Source organism: Erythranthe guttata, chromosome 4 (assembly GCF_056151865.1).
Source record: "Erythranthe guttata isolate IM_541 chromosome 4, IM_541, whole genome shotgun sequence".
Taxonomy (NCBI): Eukaryota; Viridiplantae; Streptophyta; class Magnoliopsida; order Lamiales; family Phrymaceae; genus Erythranthe; species Erythranthe guttata.
The window spans coordinates 6,176,357-6,195,528 of NC_142536.1; the positions used below are offsets into that span (position 1 = coordinate 6,176,357).

At 35.2% G+C, this 19,172-nt stretch overlaps 2 protein-coding genes across 2 annotated transcripts; both read right to left on the reverse strand.

The window, feature by feature from the left end:
- Positions 1-12,779, reverse strand: SPP (Insulinase (Peptidase family M16) family protein). The gene is made up of 25 exons (XM_088816712.1): positions 12,259-12,779; positions 11,323-11,511; positions 10,374-10,615; positions 8,101-8,299; positions 7,569-7,616; positions 7,288-7,395; positions 7,002-7,190; positions 6,592-6,888; positions 6,021-6,122; positions 5,213-5,347; positions 4,801-5,025; positions 4,453-4,656; positions 4,101-4,271; positions 3,284-3,433; positions 2,945-3,082; positions 2,530-2,757; positions 2,271-2,423; positions 1,942-2,065; positions 1,714-1,846; positions 1,487-1,607; positions 1,314-1,394; positions 1,064-1,165; positions 824-974; positions 580-713; positions 1-412 (listed from the first exon to the last, which is right to left on the reverse strand). The coding sequence occupies exons 1-24, from the start codon at positions 12,460-12,462 to the stop codon at positions 619-621; spliced, it is 3,789 nt and encodes a 1,262-aa protein (XP_088672838.1). The 5' UTR covers positions 12,463-12,779; the 3' UTR covers positions 1-412; positions 580-618.
- A 2,783-nt stretch (positions 12,780-15,562) lies between these two features.
- Positions 15,563-16,342, reverse strand: LOC105972203 (uncharacterized). The gene has a single exon (XM_012997140.1). It carries the CDS (start codon positions 16,340-16,342, stop codon positions 15,563-15,565), a length of 780 nt encoding a protein of 259 aa, XP_012852594.1.
- Between the last annotated feature and the right edge of the window lie 2,830 nt (positions 16,343-19,172).

The following is a 19,172-nucleotide window of genomic DNA, read 5'->3' on the forward strand; positions in this document are numbered from 1 at the left end:
TTTGCAAGGAAACAAAGATGACTCTCTATTCATCTGTTCGATGTAGTAAACATATAAGAATCAACGAGTGCTATTTTACAACATAGTCACAATACTTGTGCAAAAAAAGATGACCTTTTTTATTTTACTACTGCCTAGTCGAGAATAAAGCAATCTATTCGTACAACTTTACTCGTAAAAAAAATTAAAAAAAGAAAAAAAAAAAGAAAAAAGAAAAAAGAAAAAAGAAAAAAAGTATGTATGTATACAGAATCATATATTGAATTAATCATGATTTATTCGCATCGAACTCCACATATTGAACGCAAGTCTCGAATGGCTCACCTGATCGAAGAAGTGCTTCTGATAGATGTTATTTTTCTTTCTTTGTTCCGATCACAGAAGTTTCTAGACCTCTTATTCTGCAGTATATCTACAATAGTATGATCAACACATTAACGATGAAAATGTTTCTATAAGTAATCGAGCTTCTCGATAAAGATATTACTCAAGACTAAACTGTTATCATAAAATGACGAATAACTGCCAAAAGTCTATCCACCAAATGTGAAATATGTAAAGATATATATATATATATACCTTGTATGTCAACCAAGAAATGTGGTCATATTACGAACTTCATGTAGTTGGGCGTGTCATTGTCGATGAACCTCGTCCCACTTGGATAATATTTTGGAGGCCCTCAACTGATTCTTCCTCAAGCACCACCGAACCTGTAGAACCAAATTTTTATTTATTTATTTTTAATATTTTTTTCCTCAACCGATTCTTCCTAAGAAATAGCATAGCTTTAAACTCGTATTATTACAGAATTAAATCTCACCGGTGGCTACTTCTCCAGCCTGAGAGCCAGCGACTCCAATGCAAGAGAACAAGGAATTATCATCCACCTTCAACTGCTCGTACGCAATATATACATCTTCGATAGTAGCAGCTTCATATAGTGAAATCAGATCTTTTATGCATGAAATATCCTGCCAATTCGTGCAAGAACATAATATCGTAAGTACTAAAGATGCTAAATAATATTCTTTCGTGTAGAGAATATTCCAAATATTCTTACCTTTCTTGGTACAGATGTTGCTTGTAAGTGAGCCATTAACCCTAGCCAATATGCATTCGACTTTATTTCAGCTTCATGACGCATAAGCAGTGTTCGTCTTGCCTGTATATGCACACAAACAGTTATTCAGCAAGATCGAGTTTTCACACCAGGCTCGTGAGCTTTTCATTCTTTTTATTTTTTATTAATAAAAAATATAATGAGTATATATAAATAGGCTCGAGTTAAAACATTTCGTGAAGCAACTCACTCTGTCCAACTCCCTTGGGGCAATCCTGCTGCTGAGCAGACCTTTGAGTACATTCTTGCAAGCATCGACAGCTTTATGTACCTGCATATTTTATCGATTATAAATATTAAATTGACATGCGAAATCATAATCGGTGATTGAAATTGGAGGAAAAAAAATTAACACATACACACCTTTCCAGGGGTTGATGTCACAGATATCACATACCACCCGAGCTTCAACCGATCAAAGAGGTTTAGCTCAAAAGACACATCATATGTCAGTCCAAGAGAATCCCTAACTGTCGTAAAGAGCCTATACAATGAAAATGAAAAAAGAATTACGAAAAAGCCATTATTTTGAACAATTTTTTTTCTTTTAAATACATTTGAGAAATACTTATTGAAAAAAGTAAGTCTACCTGGAATTTATGATCTCTTGCAATAGGCCCATTGTAATGGCAAAAAATAACGGGTGAGTACGCAGTTTGCCTTGCATGACCTTGTCGGAATTTTCCAACTCTTGGGGTTGTTCTTCAAATTTTACATGTTCACCTGGAGAACAATTTATCAAACATGTAGGGACGTCAAATTAATTGTCTATATTAAGAAACTTAAAAAATAATCTACTGAATACTGCAAGAACTTACCAAATGTAGAGGCAGTGCTGTCTGATTCCAGAAGGTTCTTTCCCTCAAAAGTAAATCCCCAACGATTCGGTGCAGGGCCAGCCACGTATGCGCATGCTCGCTCATCTGTGTCCTTCAAAAACACCTGTATAGCAGCAAACAAATTAAACATCCAAAAGATAAACCCGAAAAATTATATTAAAAAAAAAAGGATGAAAACAGCGTCCAGAATAAAACTATTACGACTCAGAAGGTCACTGATTAACCTTGCAAGACTTAAGAAGCAATAGTAGCATTTCAACTTTGACCAGAGAAAACATATTTATTACAATAAATAATTATGTCCTTACTTGTTGATGCTGTAAATCAGCAGTATATGGTCGGAATAAGATTGGGCTGTATTTTTGTGCTCTTTCGGAACCTTTTCTTTCTCTAACTGTACCCAAGTACTCCAAAATACAAGACTCGATATCCTCTTCTGAGAAGTCTCCAACAATACTCACCTGTCAAAAAGCACAAAAACAAAAACAAAAATGCTTATTATTTCGATGAGAAGACTTTTGGCACATTTGACGAAATTATTAAAAGAAAAATGCAAGGATGCAAAACCTCCATGTTGTCGCAGACAAATTGATTCATCACTGCCTCTTTCACTTGTTCTAGTGTCAACTGTTGTAAGGAATTTGGTGTGGGCTCCACAAACCGTTCATCTCCATCCAGCATAGCAAGCATCAGCTTGTGGGCGGTAGACCGCTCTAAGCTTTTGGGAATAGAGCGGTAATACGACAGGTATAACTGCTTAGCTCTATCAAATGCATCTTCTAACCAGACACTATGCTGCAAAAAGAAAATGACACGAAACCAAAAAAAACAAACTCAGGAGAATGAAATGAAACGATTCAATAAAAATATCTTGCAGTACGTGACTTGTCGAATTACACTAATATAATTACACGAGGACTAACTAGGTCCGGAAATGAAACAATTCAATAAAAATGTAACGTGATAGAACACTTGAGATTACCTCAAGTACCATATGAAGTAACTGGAAAGCGGCACGCATCCCATTATCTCTTAGAGTAAAACGAAACTCCATGCTTATAAATTCCTCAGTTGACTCCAGGGAGCAATTTATCAGATGATTTACACAGAAAAGTTCTACCTGGAAACAGATATTATGGATTACAACAGGAAGATTAATGACATTTAAAAATCCCATACGAGAAGAGCAACTAAAAACAGAATATATGTTATACATAAAGAGAAAAAAAATTAAAGTTAAAAGGGGTGAACTTGAAACAATTCATTGTGCTTCTCATTGAAAGAACAAAATATAAAATTTATTTTCTGATTTTGCACTCACCTGCTCACGTGTGAAGTTCCCCACACGGCCCCCTTCACTCAGAGTTCGAACACCAACAATAACAGCTCCCTTGGACTCAGCACTTTCGGCTGCCCGTCCACCACCGACTATGAGGCGCATGACACCACTATTTGCTTCACTTTTGGATATCTAGTAGCATATAACAAGAATAACATGTATGCTTTGTTAGAGAATTTTTTTGGTAATATTATAGAAATAGTGGTCAGTATATATTTGACAAATAACTCAGTATGAAAATAGCTTGAAGTGACAGCAAGACTAACATCATTAATACTGCGAACTATTTGTGTAATTTTGACTTTCATATATTTTTTATATGAGAAGTTATTATTTCTTAGATGTTGGACACGACAGTGTGAGGATAAAAGCATCGTAGTGAAACTATAAATACAATGTTACCATATATTTTAACAACACTGCTTCATATCACCTCTTATTTGGAATGAACATAAAGACTATTGATTCATAGCTAGAATCGAATTTTATTTTTCACAGACAAAACATGAAAGCCTTTATTGATTTTGAAGCATACTGATCCATTACGGTTTTAAAAGTGTCAGACGGCATGTGTTAAATAGTTGTCTACTCTGTAATTTTTTTAGCCTTTCTACAATAACATTAAACTGGGAAATAAGATCATGAAGATTGTTTATGCAAGTAAATGTTCAATTTGAAATATCCTGAAAAGTAAATAACAACCGTCAATTAAAGACTCCAAAGAAGATCAACAGAAACTTAAAAAACAAACATTATGATTTATGAACATCAACTAATTATGAAAATAAAAATGATTTACCTTGTAATTTACAGGAATTCCATTCGAAAGACGGCGCTGAATGATTCCTGTCTCCTCATCGTAAACCTTTGTCATTTTCTTTTCTTGGTCCACAGGAATGAAAGAAGGAGGTTGCTGCAAACTCAACTCCTGCAGCTGTTCTGAGGAGATCAACTCCTTCGGTATCTCAAGCTGTAGAATGAGAAAAAAGACAGAAGTCAAAAATATAACCTTTTCAACGGAACTGCCCTATTTACATAAACATAATATCTGTACCCAGAAAGGAGACAATTTCCCCAGGCCACCGTATTGTCCCCCTTATAAGTTATAACTATAACTGTTGAAACAGAAAAAAAATATTCAAGGTAGAAACCTCGGGTTCAGCCTCTATAGGTTCTTTCAAACCAGCTTCAATAGAAGCAAGGATTTCTTCTGGTTCAATCTTGAATTCAGTTTCACCAATTCCATCGATGTGGACTTTCTTTGGAACACATGCAACAATTGCAGCTGGCTGAGGTGCAGACGGTTTCCCATAATCAGATATGAACTCCAATACCTCTGCGCCTACAGAATTGACCTAAGACAGGTCAAAAAGGGTCAAGTATACATCAGTTCCAATTTTGTCACATAAATATTTGTCTACTATAAACACCGTCACAAAATACAAAAGGCCACTTTCAGAGGAAAAGAATTGTTCGAAAAAGGATAAGGTGGGAGTTACCTCCTCGAGGCTAATTGTGCCAGCAACAGCAACCAAACTCTCATGTCCTTGCCTTTGATCCATCACAGTATGACCGAGTGAGTCACTTTCCATAACAAAATCCAAGTTATCCACTGATGATATGTTGTCAATCATAGATGCCAATTGTTCACTGTCTTTTAATAGGGCGTCCAAATAACGAGCTAATTCACCGTTTGTAACACCAAATTCTTTAAGCCTTCTAACCTGATGCAAAACAGTAAAAATACAAGTACGAAATCATACCAAACTTTTCAAGAAAATAAATGGCACTTGAAAATAAACAGCACCAAATGAGATCATATCTTTCTCATGGAATAAAATATCTGTGAAGTGGCAGTAATATTGGACACATGCACATAGAGAGACATACGAAGTTACAGAAACAACATACCTCTTGCACAGCAACTTTAATAGCATTTCTCCAATTTTGAGGTTCTGCAGTCACTGTAAGAGTAGTAACAGTACAACCTTCTCTTCCTGAGTCACTGTGATCCAATTCCACTGAGGTAAACGGGGGATTCGAACTCTGAAAAGTAATTAGCTTCAAATTTAATGGAAAATACGCAAACTAGAAAAGCTAACTACCCAAGAAGAATGTTAATAGCATATGGTTATGGACAAAAAAGTAGAGTAACTCCAAGCAAACTTTGTGGCAATGATCTGTAGTACCAACCACATAAAATCCAATTAAACAATTAATATACCAAAAATATTGCAGACATAAAAAAAGGCAAAACTTTTGATGCTAAGCAATTGCGTTCTAAGTTCCATGCAAAGGTCAAAAGTCATTTCATTAATAAGGTTTCCTCCAGTTTTGTTTCATCAAGGAACTATTTCAGATTGAATTCATAGGTTCAGTTTCCAGCTTATAGGAGGGCAGAACTGAGTCAATCCATTAGAGGATTGCAAAGAAATAAAGTGGTTTTAAACTGAACATTTTTCAGGATTGACAAAACAAGGATAATTTGAACTTCCCTTCACAGAATTGCCTTAAATTTATAAAAAAAATCTTTGACTTCCCTTAGATTTGAGGAAATAAAACACATTTTACTCTTATTTCTCTTGAATAATCTAGAAACAACGCACTATTCGTGAATTTATTTTTTTGGGAACGGTGTTTAACTAAAAGGTACACCGTAATATACTTCAAGCGGGTTACTACTTTTGCAGGAGCCAATTGAAGAGAAAAACTAATGGACCTGGTATCTTGTATTAATGCGGAAATGCAGAGCAGAAAGAAATATCCTCTTCATCAGCACATTCCGCAAATCACCATATGTACGGACCTTGTTGACAGGGATCTGAGAAGCAAAAGCAACTAATTCATTATAAGCAAAAATGAATGATAAAACAAGAAATAACTTCAAAAACTTCGTAGGAACTAAATGAAATAACTCCAGGTACTGCTGCTCCAATAGAAAAACATGTACTATAAGCACAACTCCGAGAAATGAATACTGACTATATATTCCAGTTTAAACTAAGCCAGCTAAGTTTTTTATTCTTTCATGCTCTTGACATCTACCTGTTCAACTAGGTAATTATGTAACAACATCTTATTGTAAATTAGAAAAAGGATGCCTTCAAAATTCAAACAACCCCAACCCACAAAGAATATAAAGACAGAGCAGAAGAGAGGGAAAGAAGAGAAAGAACACTTTCAAAGATAATTATATTATACAATTTCACCTTGAACTAGACTGACTAACGCCATAAAGCAAAGATACAGAGAAGTGAGTTCGGAGAAATACTTAAAGGAGTGATAATAACCTTGCAGAACATATTAATTGAGAAATTCTGAAGCAATTCATGCTGAAATATCTGGGGAGACTTTGAGTCTGCATAGCTTCCAGGAATGGACCAATTATGCTGAACAGGAGGGCGAACAGCATGCCTTTCCTTTCTAATTTTCTTTTTCTCCCCATTAGCTTGTGCCCTTTCTGAAGATAAAGCATTAGACAGTCCAACTGACAGCTTAGGAACAAGAAAATTGGCCATTGCATTGAAAGCACTTGGTGTAGGTGCAGTATATGCCTCACTTTCTGTGCCAGTTTGTCCAAAAACAGCCTGAAAAACTCTCGGAAATTAATTATGACATCAGAAGTAACAAATTCAGAGATGAAAGCATAGAACTGATGTCATATATCAACATTATCTCGTGATAATTGAAGGCAACATACTTCAATGTGGTTAACCGTCTGTGGAATGTTATCAATGTCTCCAACAATGTACAATGTGGCATTAGCGGGGAAATACCAACGCTCGTGGAATTTCCTGATTTTATCAGCATCCCATTTCTTAATCTGCTCCTCCAATCCAATAGGAAACCTTTTGCTTAACTTGTTTTCAGAATGCAAGTATTGCAACAACTATACCAACAAAGAAAAGAAGCATCGGATGAAGGACGGGACAAAAATGTGGTAAAAAGATGACGCGTTAAAAAAGCAAAATTATCTATTCAAATACCTGGCAATCAACACGGTACTCGATGGTATTCATCATTTGCAGTTCAGACAAAATTGCACGTCGTTCTTTTTCAACTCGAGAAACCAGAAATTTTGGTTGAAAAGCAATCTGTGGACAAAAATAGATTCATTAAGGAACCATAATCATAAAGCACCTAATGAGAGAAGCAAAAATAAAACATTAAATGGTGTATAAACTAACAATAGACTGCAGAGCCATTGCCGCAGAATATGTAAACCACTTCAAAATGCAAAAAGAAAAAACTAAAAGAGAAGCTATACCTCATTCAGAGTATCCAGAACAACTGGCAGCAAATCACCTTCAGAATCCTAGAGATGAAAATTCCATTATGTTAAGAATGCAAAAATTACAGTGCTGGACCATAAACGCAAACTGTTCAGTACAGAAAGGAACCTAGCAGTGAAGAACCATCTATAAAAAAATGGTATGAGATGAAACAAATGATAACAATTCTACTAGATAACAATATGTTGATAAAATATAAATCATTCCAATTATCCAGGAAAAATAATTACTAAACTCAAACCCCTTAACACATTCACATTTAGTTTTTTTTTCTTTTTACTTTTCCATCTAGGAGAGGCCAGGAAGTTGGTCCCAGCAAAAACAAAGATAGTGTCCGATTCCCTCAGTTTTCAAGAGCTTTTCGACCACTCCCCACTTCGTCTAAGTTTGATCAACTTTTTAACAATAAAAAACAGCTACACAATGAAAACTAGAGACATAAACAACAGTCAATGGAGCATACAAAAGTAGGGAGACTCACAAGCAAAAGATGAAATCAGCACTAACCTTTGTACTGGTTGGTGAATGGATATGAAACACAGTGTGATGAAAATCGGTGTAAGCATTAGACCTTGCCCCTGTTCCAAGAAGTTTCTCACGTTTCTTACTTCCAAGAAATGCAACATGCTCAATCATATGTGCAATTCCTTGCTCATCATCTTCCTCGTCGATGGATCCCACATGAACTTCCATGTGAGCTTCAAACCTATACTTCAAATGTTGCATGCATGTTATTAGAGAAACAGACGAGAATCACAGAAAAGTGATTTTCTTCAGATTAAAATATCCATATGGACATTAGGGAACGGTAAATAATGGTCCCTAGAAACCATGTTTATTTACATGCAACAGGTACCATAATTTAAACTAGCATTTCAGAGGTCCCGTCCGAGTGATTTTAAGTTAGTTTTGTGGGCTCATGTTTGGGTGTGACTTACTAGTTTTGAGTTCAACAAAATCCAAAGGATAAATACACATACTAATAAAGATCACAGATTTTTTTTATCTTGCCCATGGTCTCTGTCTCAATTGTAAAATGATGTCTAATAAGACAAAAGCAGCTCAAAATGCATACTCGGTTGATCTAGAATGATTAAAGAACAAGTAAGGGATCCTGAATACTTTTTAAGTTTATAACCATGGCAAAGTAATTATGTAACCTCTATACATATCCATGTATAACAGTTCAATACAGAGGCTTCAAATTTTTTAATTGGCATTGTAAATGACATTTCTGTCTCCACGAGATATAATTTCAGCCAGGTAAGAAAGAGGTCAAGATTGCTCCAGCTTTTGTCAACTAAAATGTAAATAAGAAAAATATCTTCATTAAGTGGCAGCATCATACGCAAATTATCCCTTTTTGCTAATTTAAGGGACTTATATCTCTCTCACGTTATTTTAATCCTAAAACCTATAAAGAACATAGACATGTCCTTAGAATACTTCATCTAACTTCATCAGAGATCTCATTAAATGTTCTGATATTGATTAACAAGGTACGAATCCTAGCTATTATAGACTTGATCCAAAGAAAGTAACAATGACCCCCCTCCCCCCCCCCCCCCCCCCCCCCCCCCCCCCCCCCCCCCCCCCCCCCCCCCCCCCCCCCCCCCCCAAAAAAATATTTACACTAGCACAAATATATACAAATGTTTGAATGATCACTCAAGTTGATGGTTCGGTTTTGTTTATAACAGTATTTACAGTAACCTGCTTTATGAACAATTTTTACAACTACAGAAGATCTTGACTCTATATTGGCAAGTTAATGTCGTGCAGTATTTTTTATTTCCTTCTGTTTTAAATTTTTAATTCTTCCCTAGAGTGAAGGCATACCTACAGGCCAGCAGTTTATTATATCTAGATTGACCTTCATAATTGAACTCTACAACATATGCTCTCAAAAATAAAATGGCAGTTCTAGACTTTAATGGTTCCAGAGCATGTTTGGATGATACGCCTTATCTAATCGAGCATTTGCCTCGACCAGGTTTCTTATGCCTATCGGGGTGGTCATTGACTATTTTATTCTCGTCCCCGAGATGATTTAATTCTCAGAATTTTCTAATGACACGCTGCATTCTGCAATCATTAATAAAATTCAATGTTGTCTCTATTCCTTACAGCGTCACTAGCCGACAAGTATGAAATATTACTACCTATGGTATTGCTAAATATACGAAGGTCTGCATTGGTTTTAATACTATCGGGTTGGCCAGAGCAGGATCCTTAGTTTCAGTCCTTCTCTTATACAGAGGGCATTGATTTAACATGAACTTCTATGGAATCTAGTTTCATTCACCTGGCTTGTGTTCCAGATGCTACAACTCAAATAGTAGAAAATTGGGAAAGATATGGTATATTAAAAAGGTAATCATGCACTAATTAACAATTGTAGGGAAAAAAATTTGAAGAACACTGTTATCTAAAAAACATGTCGCTGCCTTTTCTGGGCAGAAGAATGAAGTAAAATGATAGGTTTACTTCATATATTATAAAGAGATAGAAAGAATTCGAGCAAATTGCGGGGGGGGGGGGGGGGGGGGGGGGGGGGGGGGGGGGGGGGGGGGATTGTAATATCTTATGCTTTCATTTCGGATTCTATTACCCGCCTGTTACTGATTGTAACAATTTAAAGAATACAGAGAGATATGGCTAAAGGATAGTACCTATTAGGAGGTTGTAATATCTTATGCTTTCATTTAGGATTCTATTACGCGCTGTTACTGATTGTAACAATTTAAAGAATACAAAGAGATATGGCTAAAGGATAGTACCTATTAGGAGGGACTTTGTTTGGCAAAATGAGATAGCGGAGCCCATTTTTCAGCTGTCCTCTGTACAGTTTCGGGTGAGAAGGAATCTCAAATCTCAAAAATTTCTCAAATTCTAATCTCTCTACTTCTGGGTCGAACAAGTCAGAACCCTGCTTTTCCGTAACACCATCAGGCCAGGATGTACTAGCTGCATGTGGCTCTTCAGGGCCCACAGAGGCATGTGGAACTTGAACTTTCCTAACCTGAAGATGAAACATAGGAAGAATGAAATAGAAGCCAGTTTTGACTATTATAATCACCAATTATTTGTCGCTTTTCTGACTATCTAGTGCTTATAGAACAAATATAAATATATATATATATATATATATATATATATATATATATATATATATATATATATATATATATATATATATATATATATATATATATATATATATATATATATATATATGTGCGAGCCAAAATAAAACAGAAAAAAATGACCAACTTTTGCGGCAATATTGGTATATAATGTTATTATCATCTCATTTCCCTAAATTCCAACCATTTTCCTGCAAACCAGCTATCCTTCTCTCATAAGGAACTGCTTAAGGAAAGGATAATAACAGTGCCATAAATGGGTGTCGGAAAATATAATTCACGTCACTGTAATGTGGAATGTAAAATTGATCTTCACCTATTTTAAAAAGTTTCCAAATGGGGTAGGGAAGCCGATTCAAATCATAGAATTATGCTTGAAGATGTAATCTAGCATAAGTAATTGACGCTGAAATCTTACCATGGCCAATGTAACAAGAAGAAACAATTCTAGTAAGTAACAACCACACATCACAATTTCCATACAACTACATGATAGTGAAACCGACCGGCTAATAGATGTCTTTATAGGTTCATCACTGAAACAAAACACTGAAAAAGGACTATTACTTAACCGATTTCTTACTTTAGCATTATCAAGCCTGTGGGGCAGATGAAAGGTTGACTTGTCAACAAAGAATCCAGAGCTGAATCTGTTCAAACCAATTTGCTTTCTTTTAAAAGAGTGGAAGCAAGATACTTTCTGGCACTTATCTGGCAACCGTGATTGAACTATCGATTCATTGAACTCAGACGAAAATCTTCTCCATGTATTCTGCAACAAGAAACATATGCAACTCAGCAAAATAAAATAGAATGAACTAATCTAAAAGTATGATACAAACTAGATAAACACAAAATTCAGACAGTAGAAGATGAACTTTACATATTCAATATTTAATTCATCATAGCACCAGCAACTACGAAGCCTAAAATTGTCTTTAGTACTCTGGACAGATATAATTCACCCTTTCTTTTCACCTCATCCACACGATACAAACCCTTCAATTACTTCGAGAAGGTGGAATGTTCAAACTGTTGCAGCTTTACAATTCGTTTCAATTTGACGAGGACAGACTATAAGTGTCTAAAGTATAGTTAAGCATTTCAATCCATTTTTTTTGTTGCAGAGAAGTCTTGCATCAGTTTTCGCTTACACGAACATGCATCCAAAATGAACTCCAGCGTAAAACGAGTCAACTCTGAAGTCTGAAACAACTTTTTCTAACTCGAACCTAGAATATCTATTTGTCAAAGTAATCATATACTACACAGAAACACTATACGAAAGCAGATTTTTAACATGTATTGGTTGCTATTGCACCAGAAACCTATGAATTATGAAATCAATAACCTTCTGTACAACACAGTTAGCTCAACAACCCAATTACTCTAAAAAATCATAACCACAGAGATTAATTAAAGCTCACAGTTCCTCATAATACATAAAATTAACACCTCAACCACAAATTTCTTATTTAAAATAAAATAAATTAAATACCATTCAAGCATGAGCCCATACCTTACAAGTAACGAGAGACTCGCCGCCGCGCCGACCCCTCTGCGGCGGCCGCAGAGTAATGGGCTTCCTCGATTGTAGCCGGCTGAACTTGGCAGTAACTAAACTACAATAAAACTTATCTTTATTGTGATAATTGCAATTGTCGGCATGAATCGAGGCTAGTAGAAGTGGTTTGGTGTTCAATACAGCGGACGAGCTCTGCATATTCGAGATTAATTGGCGCTAATCAGAGATTTTCGGAGTATAATAATGGAATTATTGTGAAGAATAAAAGTGTGAGAGAGAAGAAGAAGAAGAAAGGGGGAAAAATGTCGAAAAGTGAAAAATCTTGGGGGTGAGGGGCTTATATGTAAATAACTAATTTGAACGGTTAAAACTTAAAAGTAGTAAAGGAGTGTCTTGTGGTTGTGGCTTGGGCGGAGCAGGGCGGTGTAAGTGGTGGCTGTTTGGCCAGCTTGGCTTTAGATTTTTTTTTTTTTTTTGGGAACAATCACTATTTTCAATTCTTATAATTTACGGGTTTTTGTGAGGAGGTCATTACTCTAGGTTTATGTATTATATCCCATGTATTCCGTATCTGAAATGTTAAATTTCGTTTCAATTTTACTAATGTTGTTTTGACTTCGAACATGATTTTGATATATTTTCTATTTTGATTTTGGCGAAAATTCGAAACACGAAAATTGTAGTCCTTTAGGTTAGTTTTCTAATTCAACTTAAATCCGCTAGATTAGATGCCGTGTGACAAAGTTATGCATGAATGAGTCACATTTTGAATTTTAGATACATCAAAGTTGTGGGCAGTATCCATTGATTCATGTATATCTTTCTCGTCCAACATCCAATTTTGGTGATTCAAGTTGGATTAGAAAACTAACTCAGAATACTACAAATCCTATTTTTCCGGTTTTGCAAAATTTAGAATAAAAAATGATCAAAATCACGTTTGAAGTCGAAACGGTATTATTAAAGCTCGAACGACATTTATCATATCCCCGTATTTGAAATGGAAACACCGATACGGGGAAATGGAAAAAAGGCGTGTTTCAAAAAGGGAATGCTGGAACTTGGGGAACACATATAAATGTTAAAAGTTTTTATGTATGGCGGCGGTTATATGCAAGCCCATTTTTTTATTAGTTCATGACCTCCAACATAAAAATATGAATTTACCCTTAATGGAATTTAAAATCAAATAAAAAACACAAAGCATTAAAAAATAAAAAATAAATATTTCCTTTGTGCAAGACCAAATAAAATACATAAATCCAGAAACCCTCTTCCTTATTTCACGACTTAAAACTCTCCTCCTTCTTCCCCTTCTTCTTCACAAACCCACCTAGAAATCCTACACACCAAAATTATCAAATACATACCAAACATTCACGATTGAACCAGAAAACAATGATATGGTGGTTTATGACGGTGGAGAACACAATGAAATATGTTTTAACCGTTTATTTTTGCTTTTTGGTCGTTTTTTTTTTTGTTGCGAAAACAATTCGACGATACCAAAAATCGGTCTGCAAATACCGATTTTTGTTACTAAAGTCGGTAACCACATTCCGATTATTTTAATAAAAATCGGTACTTAAAAACCGATTTTTGTAGTAACAATCGGCATGACAACACCGATTTTTTTTTTGTATTATCGGTATTGTCATGCCGACTTGTACTACAAAATTCGGTTTTTAAATACCGATTTTATTATCTATGTTTTTTTAAGACCGTTTTCTCATACTTTCGTGCATCAACCTAGGGGTTGATGGAGGATTATTCAAATGAATTTTCTAACGAATAAATATTTGGGATACGGAAAGCTCTACTCGATTGGGTTAAAGGAGTGGTAGACGCCACCGAATGGTGATAAACATTTTCGTTTCAAATATTTAAAAAATATCAATTAACCAAATATATAATGTATTATTTAAAAAAAATTCAAAAAATATCGGTATTCGAAAACCGATTTTGTAGTCAATAATCGACATTAGAACGCCAATTTTGACTTGTAAAGTCGATGTTGTGTCGCCGATTTGGTTAACAAAAATCGGTATTATGACGCCGATTTTCGTGTACAAAATCGGTCTGGATAAACCGATTTGGGAAACCAACGAAAAAAAATATAAAAAAACCAATCTCAATCTTAATTTTTTTTCCAAAATCGGCCAAATCATTGCAACCCAACAAGAAATAAGCATAGATTAATGTTCATTCATACATATTTAGCATAGATTAATATTTTGCAGTCGTGATATTTCTTTTTTTTTTTTTTTTTATTTTTGGTCTTGAACAAATTAAAAATAAGATTTATTTGTATTTGAGTATTCTTTGTGGATAAGGGTATATTTGTCATCTTTGGTCTTGATGTAATAAAATTAGATTAATTTACGGGCTTGAACTAATAAACTCCTTTATGTGGTCTTGAACTAATAAAAAAATGAGCTTGCATATAACGGCCGCCTTTATGTATATATAAATTCTTTTTATATTTTTTTACACAAACATATTCAAATTAAATTTTACTATCAACTATTATTTTGCAGTTGATCATTAATTTAAATCATGTAAATAATTTGAGAAACAATAAAAATATTTGAAAATTTACTATTTAAACATGTTTCTAGCTTTTTAGAAATTGCAAAATGGCCAATAAGGTGTTCGGCAGACAGCAGGCATCATCAAGTTTCCGACATTAAACGTTTCTAAAACACAGAAACATTGAGAAGTTGAAGTTTTCGTGCTGCATAAGTTATCTCTTTAGTCAATAAATTCATCTAATATGTATTATAGATAAATTCAAGTTTAATCAATCTGACAAAATTATTCACGACCCTTTAAACTCAATTCATAATGGTTACCCCAATTGAACTTCAAATTCATCAATTTTGACTAAAAAAAATAAAAAATCAAATTTTGACATTTTCTTTTTCAATTTTTTCATCATGCCGCAGGTTTCTGGCGTTGTCTTTCTTTTTTTTTTAATTATTTTTTTGTTTTGTTTTTTCCACCCCACACTGATGTAATATGATGTCGTTGCCTGTAAACACAATATTATTATTATTATTATTATTATTATTATTATTATTATTATTATTATTATTATTATTATTATTATTATTATTATTATTATTATTATTATTATTATTATTATTATTATTTTCTATTGCAAATTTTGAGTTTTGATTTTAATGATTAGATCTATTTCACTTTTCATAGATGGAAATCATTTCAATTGACCAGACATAATTTGTTGTCCACGTAAATTATGAATTTTTTTTTTTTTTTGAGGAAAGAGTTTATTTTATTAGGCACCCGAGGCCAAAGAACAAAACGAAGGGAGAGAATCCCCTTCTAGAAAATTCGAAACAGTAAGAGAAACAAGAACATGAGCAAGTTTGTTCCCTTCTCTCTTAATAAAACTAAAAGAACAAGAAATAAATGACCTAGCAACAAACAGACATTCATCAACAATTGCACCAAAAGGTGTGAGGGAACGATCTCCGCAACGAAGAGCGTCCATAACCCGTAGACAATCTCCCTCAAATATAATGGAGCTCCAATGAAAACGGTGTGCCGTGATAATCGCTTGTCGGACTGCTTGAGCCTCTCCTTCCGCTGGAGAAACTCGACCTCGGATTTGCACCACTCGCCACCACACACATAATCCATCTTCATCTCTAGCCACCAATGAAACGTTGAAATAATCTGCATTTGCAGGGAAGGCCGCGTCCACATTGATTTTAAGTGTTCCTCTCGGTGGCGGTGCCCATATAACTGGTTGGATCATCTTTGTGACGGTAAGTTGGCCGAATTGTATGTCTATGTAATCTGCCAAAAAAGCTTGACACCATGGAAAAATGGCTTCGAGTTGCATTCCTTCCTCGCCATGCATCATTCGATTTCTCCTCTCCCAAATTTTCCAGCATGCAATGACTGAAAGATGGAAGACTTCCTTCGGTAGCGAATTGTGGAGGAGTTCAAACCAGCTCCAAAAAGAGAGGTTTTCCGCCACCTGCTTGATTCGGAAATGTTCCGCTGCCCAGTATTCTTTCAAGCCGTTACAATCGTAAACAACATGCACCATGGTTTCCGCATGCTTGCCACAGAAAGGGCATAAGGGCTCCGTGGTTATTTTACGTCGAAATAGCTCCGCCGCATGGGAGTATCTCTGCACAAGCTCGCCAAATTAATTTCCAATTTCATGTAGAGGATCCACTTATTTCTCCTATAGTCACATTTCTCAACCGGTCCGTGTGGTAGAGGCGGTCCATGATGTGGTGATAGTAGGTTTTCACCGTGAAGACTTCGGTGTTTGAGAGGCCCCAAACCACACGATCGTGAGTGGATGGGCCACCGATAGAGACCGATAATATGCGTGATATATCCACAGGCCAAAACCACTCATTTAGCAGCTCAAGGTCCCACAAACCTGTGTTCGGATTTATGATGTCTGAGACTGAGTTGGGAAAGGCGGAGTATATCGGTCTCGAAGTTAGGATAGTGGGACGATCTTCATTTTGTATCCATGGATCCCTCCAAATTGAGGTGGACTCTCCGTTACCGATCCGAACTCGAACGCCCGCTCTGATATGTTCACGTGCCGCCAAAATACTTCGCCATGTTGCTGATGGGCGATTGCCTAACGAAGCCGACCAAAAGTCACAGTGTGGGAAGTATTTCGCTCGAAAGATCTGGGATAGTAAGCTCTCGGGCCTAGTGCTAATTCGCCAAGCTTGTTTTGCGATAAGTGCCAAATTGAAAGCTCGGAGATCTCGAAACCCCATACCTCTCACTTCCTTTGGCCGACAAAGTTTTTTCCAAGCTAGCCAAGCTATCTTATTACCATCGCCATTCGACCACCAGAACTTTCTTACTGCCGCTTCAATCTCGTCGATTAATCCCTGTGGGAGGATAAAACAGGACATGACGTACGACGGTATTGCTTGAAGTACGGCCTTAATGAGGATCTCCTTTCCCGCCTTTGAGAATTGTTTCGAGTCTCGTCCCTTGATGCGCGACCACGTAAATTATGAACTTATAACAGCATAGTTACAACATGTCAGGTTCTTAAAAGGGTGCAAATAAAATGATTTTTCTTTTTATAGAATTAGAGGAATATATTTTTAAATATTATTCTGTTTGTAAATAAATATTCAAGTATATATATATATATATATATATATATATATATATATATATATATATATATATATACACGGCAAATTATGGTGAACCCCTGAGACAAGGTCAAATTACGAAAACCTATATTCTGTTTGGGTGATTACGACTACCCCCTTCACCTATGTATTTCCTTACGAAAAAACCCCTCATTCAATTGGTAAATCTAGAGCTGAGCATGGATCGGTTTATCGACCAATCGATCATCTTTCGACCCGCTTCTTTCGGCTGATAATTTTTTTGGCCGATAATTTCAACCGACCCATATGTAAATGGGTCGGTTGGTGATTTCAGTTTACTCAAAAATCGGTTGATCGAGTAACATCGACCAACGAACTTTTTTAATAATTATTTTATTATAAATATTTAATTGTAATTCTAATTTTTTTATTGTTAAAATATTATATAAAAGAGGTAAAAATTCAAAAACTCACCTCTCCATACTATTTCTTTTTTATAAATTTTTTTTTTCATATTCGTCACTATATATTTACTTATTGTAGAAGTTTAATAAAAAAAATTACTAACACAGGTTTTCCCGAAATATTGAACATCGTTTGAAAAAACTTTTAAAAACATCTTATTATTGTAAAAAAAATTAAAAATAAATAAAAATAAACAAATAGATGGACGATAATATTAACCAACCACCCATTGTTTACTCGTCAAAGTCGATTGCCAACCATTACCCGACCCATAATGGTCGGGTCGGTAATAATTTTCAATTTTCAGCAAAATCGGTTGGTCGGGTCTGGTAGGTAATAATTACCCGACCCGACTCATGCACAACCCTACGTAAATCTGACACTGTAAGAGTGGACGTGTAAGAGAATACATAGTTGAGGGGGTGGTTGCAATTACCCAAACAAGAGGGGGGTTTTCTTAATTTCACATTACCTTATATGGCAAATTGCACATCGCCCCCTATATTTTTTTTTATTTTTTGCTGTTTACCCCCTAAACAATTTAAAAAGTAAATATCCCTTTCAAAATGTTATTCTTGTTGCACATGGCCCCGATAATGAAATTCCGATGGATTATTCATCATAACTGAGTATTTTTGTTTCAGATTGCCCCTTTAATTGTTATTTTTGTTGCACGTTACGTCGTTACCCCTTAAAAATATTAATTTTTTACACGTTACCACTGGCTCAATGTTGTCTCCACCACTCCCAGAAACTAATAGTCCGTTAGAAATATATCGGAATCACGTATCTAACGCATTATCCTATTACAGTTTATAACGATCTTTCAAGGTGTAATTGTAATTATCGATACTATATAGACCTTAAAGTTATTTTAGCATACCTCAGAGGTGTAGGTATAATTTAGCCATAAAATATTCCAGAATGACAATTTTGTCCTTTAATGTGCACCAGTTCCGTTTTAATTTATCCCCACCTCAGTTCCCATTAAATGATGGCATTCTTTCGTGATCAATCGTGAGGATTTAATATTTTTGTTTTCCTCCCGAATGCAAATCACCATAAATGGAGCGTAAATAAACGAAAAAGGAAAAAATCCGACCAAACGAAAATTTTTGTATCGAATGACACCGAAAGACCCATTTTTGTTAATAGACATTAAAATTACCATTTTCTCACTTCGAAACAACATGAATTTCGGTTCATTTCTTACACTTGATGGTGATTTGATTCGAGAGAAAAAAAAAAAAATTAAATTCTCATAACTGATCATTTTTAATACCAATGATTTAATGGAAAATTCGGGTGGAT

Excerpts from the sequence above, each read along its gene's own strand:
- LOC105972203 (XM_012997140.1), bottom strand. The coding sequence starts at position 16,342 with ATGGTGCATGTTGTTTACGATTGTAACGGCTTGAAAGAATACTGGGCA.
- SPP (XM_088816712.1), bottom strand. The coding sequence starts at position 12,462 with ATGCAGAGCTCGTCCGCTGTATTGAACACCAAACCACTTCTACTAGCC. Across the intron at positions 5,026-5,212 it reads TTAAAGTTGCTGTGCAAGAG|GTTAGAAGGCTTAAAGAATT; the intron begins GTATGTTGTTTC and ends GTTTTGCATCAG. Across the intron at positions 2,066-2,270 it reads CTGATTTACAGCATCAACAA|GTGTTTTTGAAGGACACAGA; the intron begins GTAAGGACATAA and ends GCTGCTATACAG.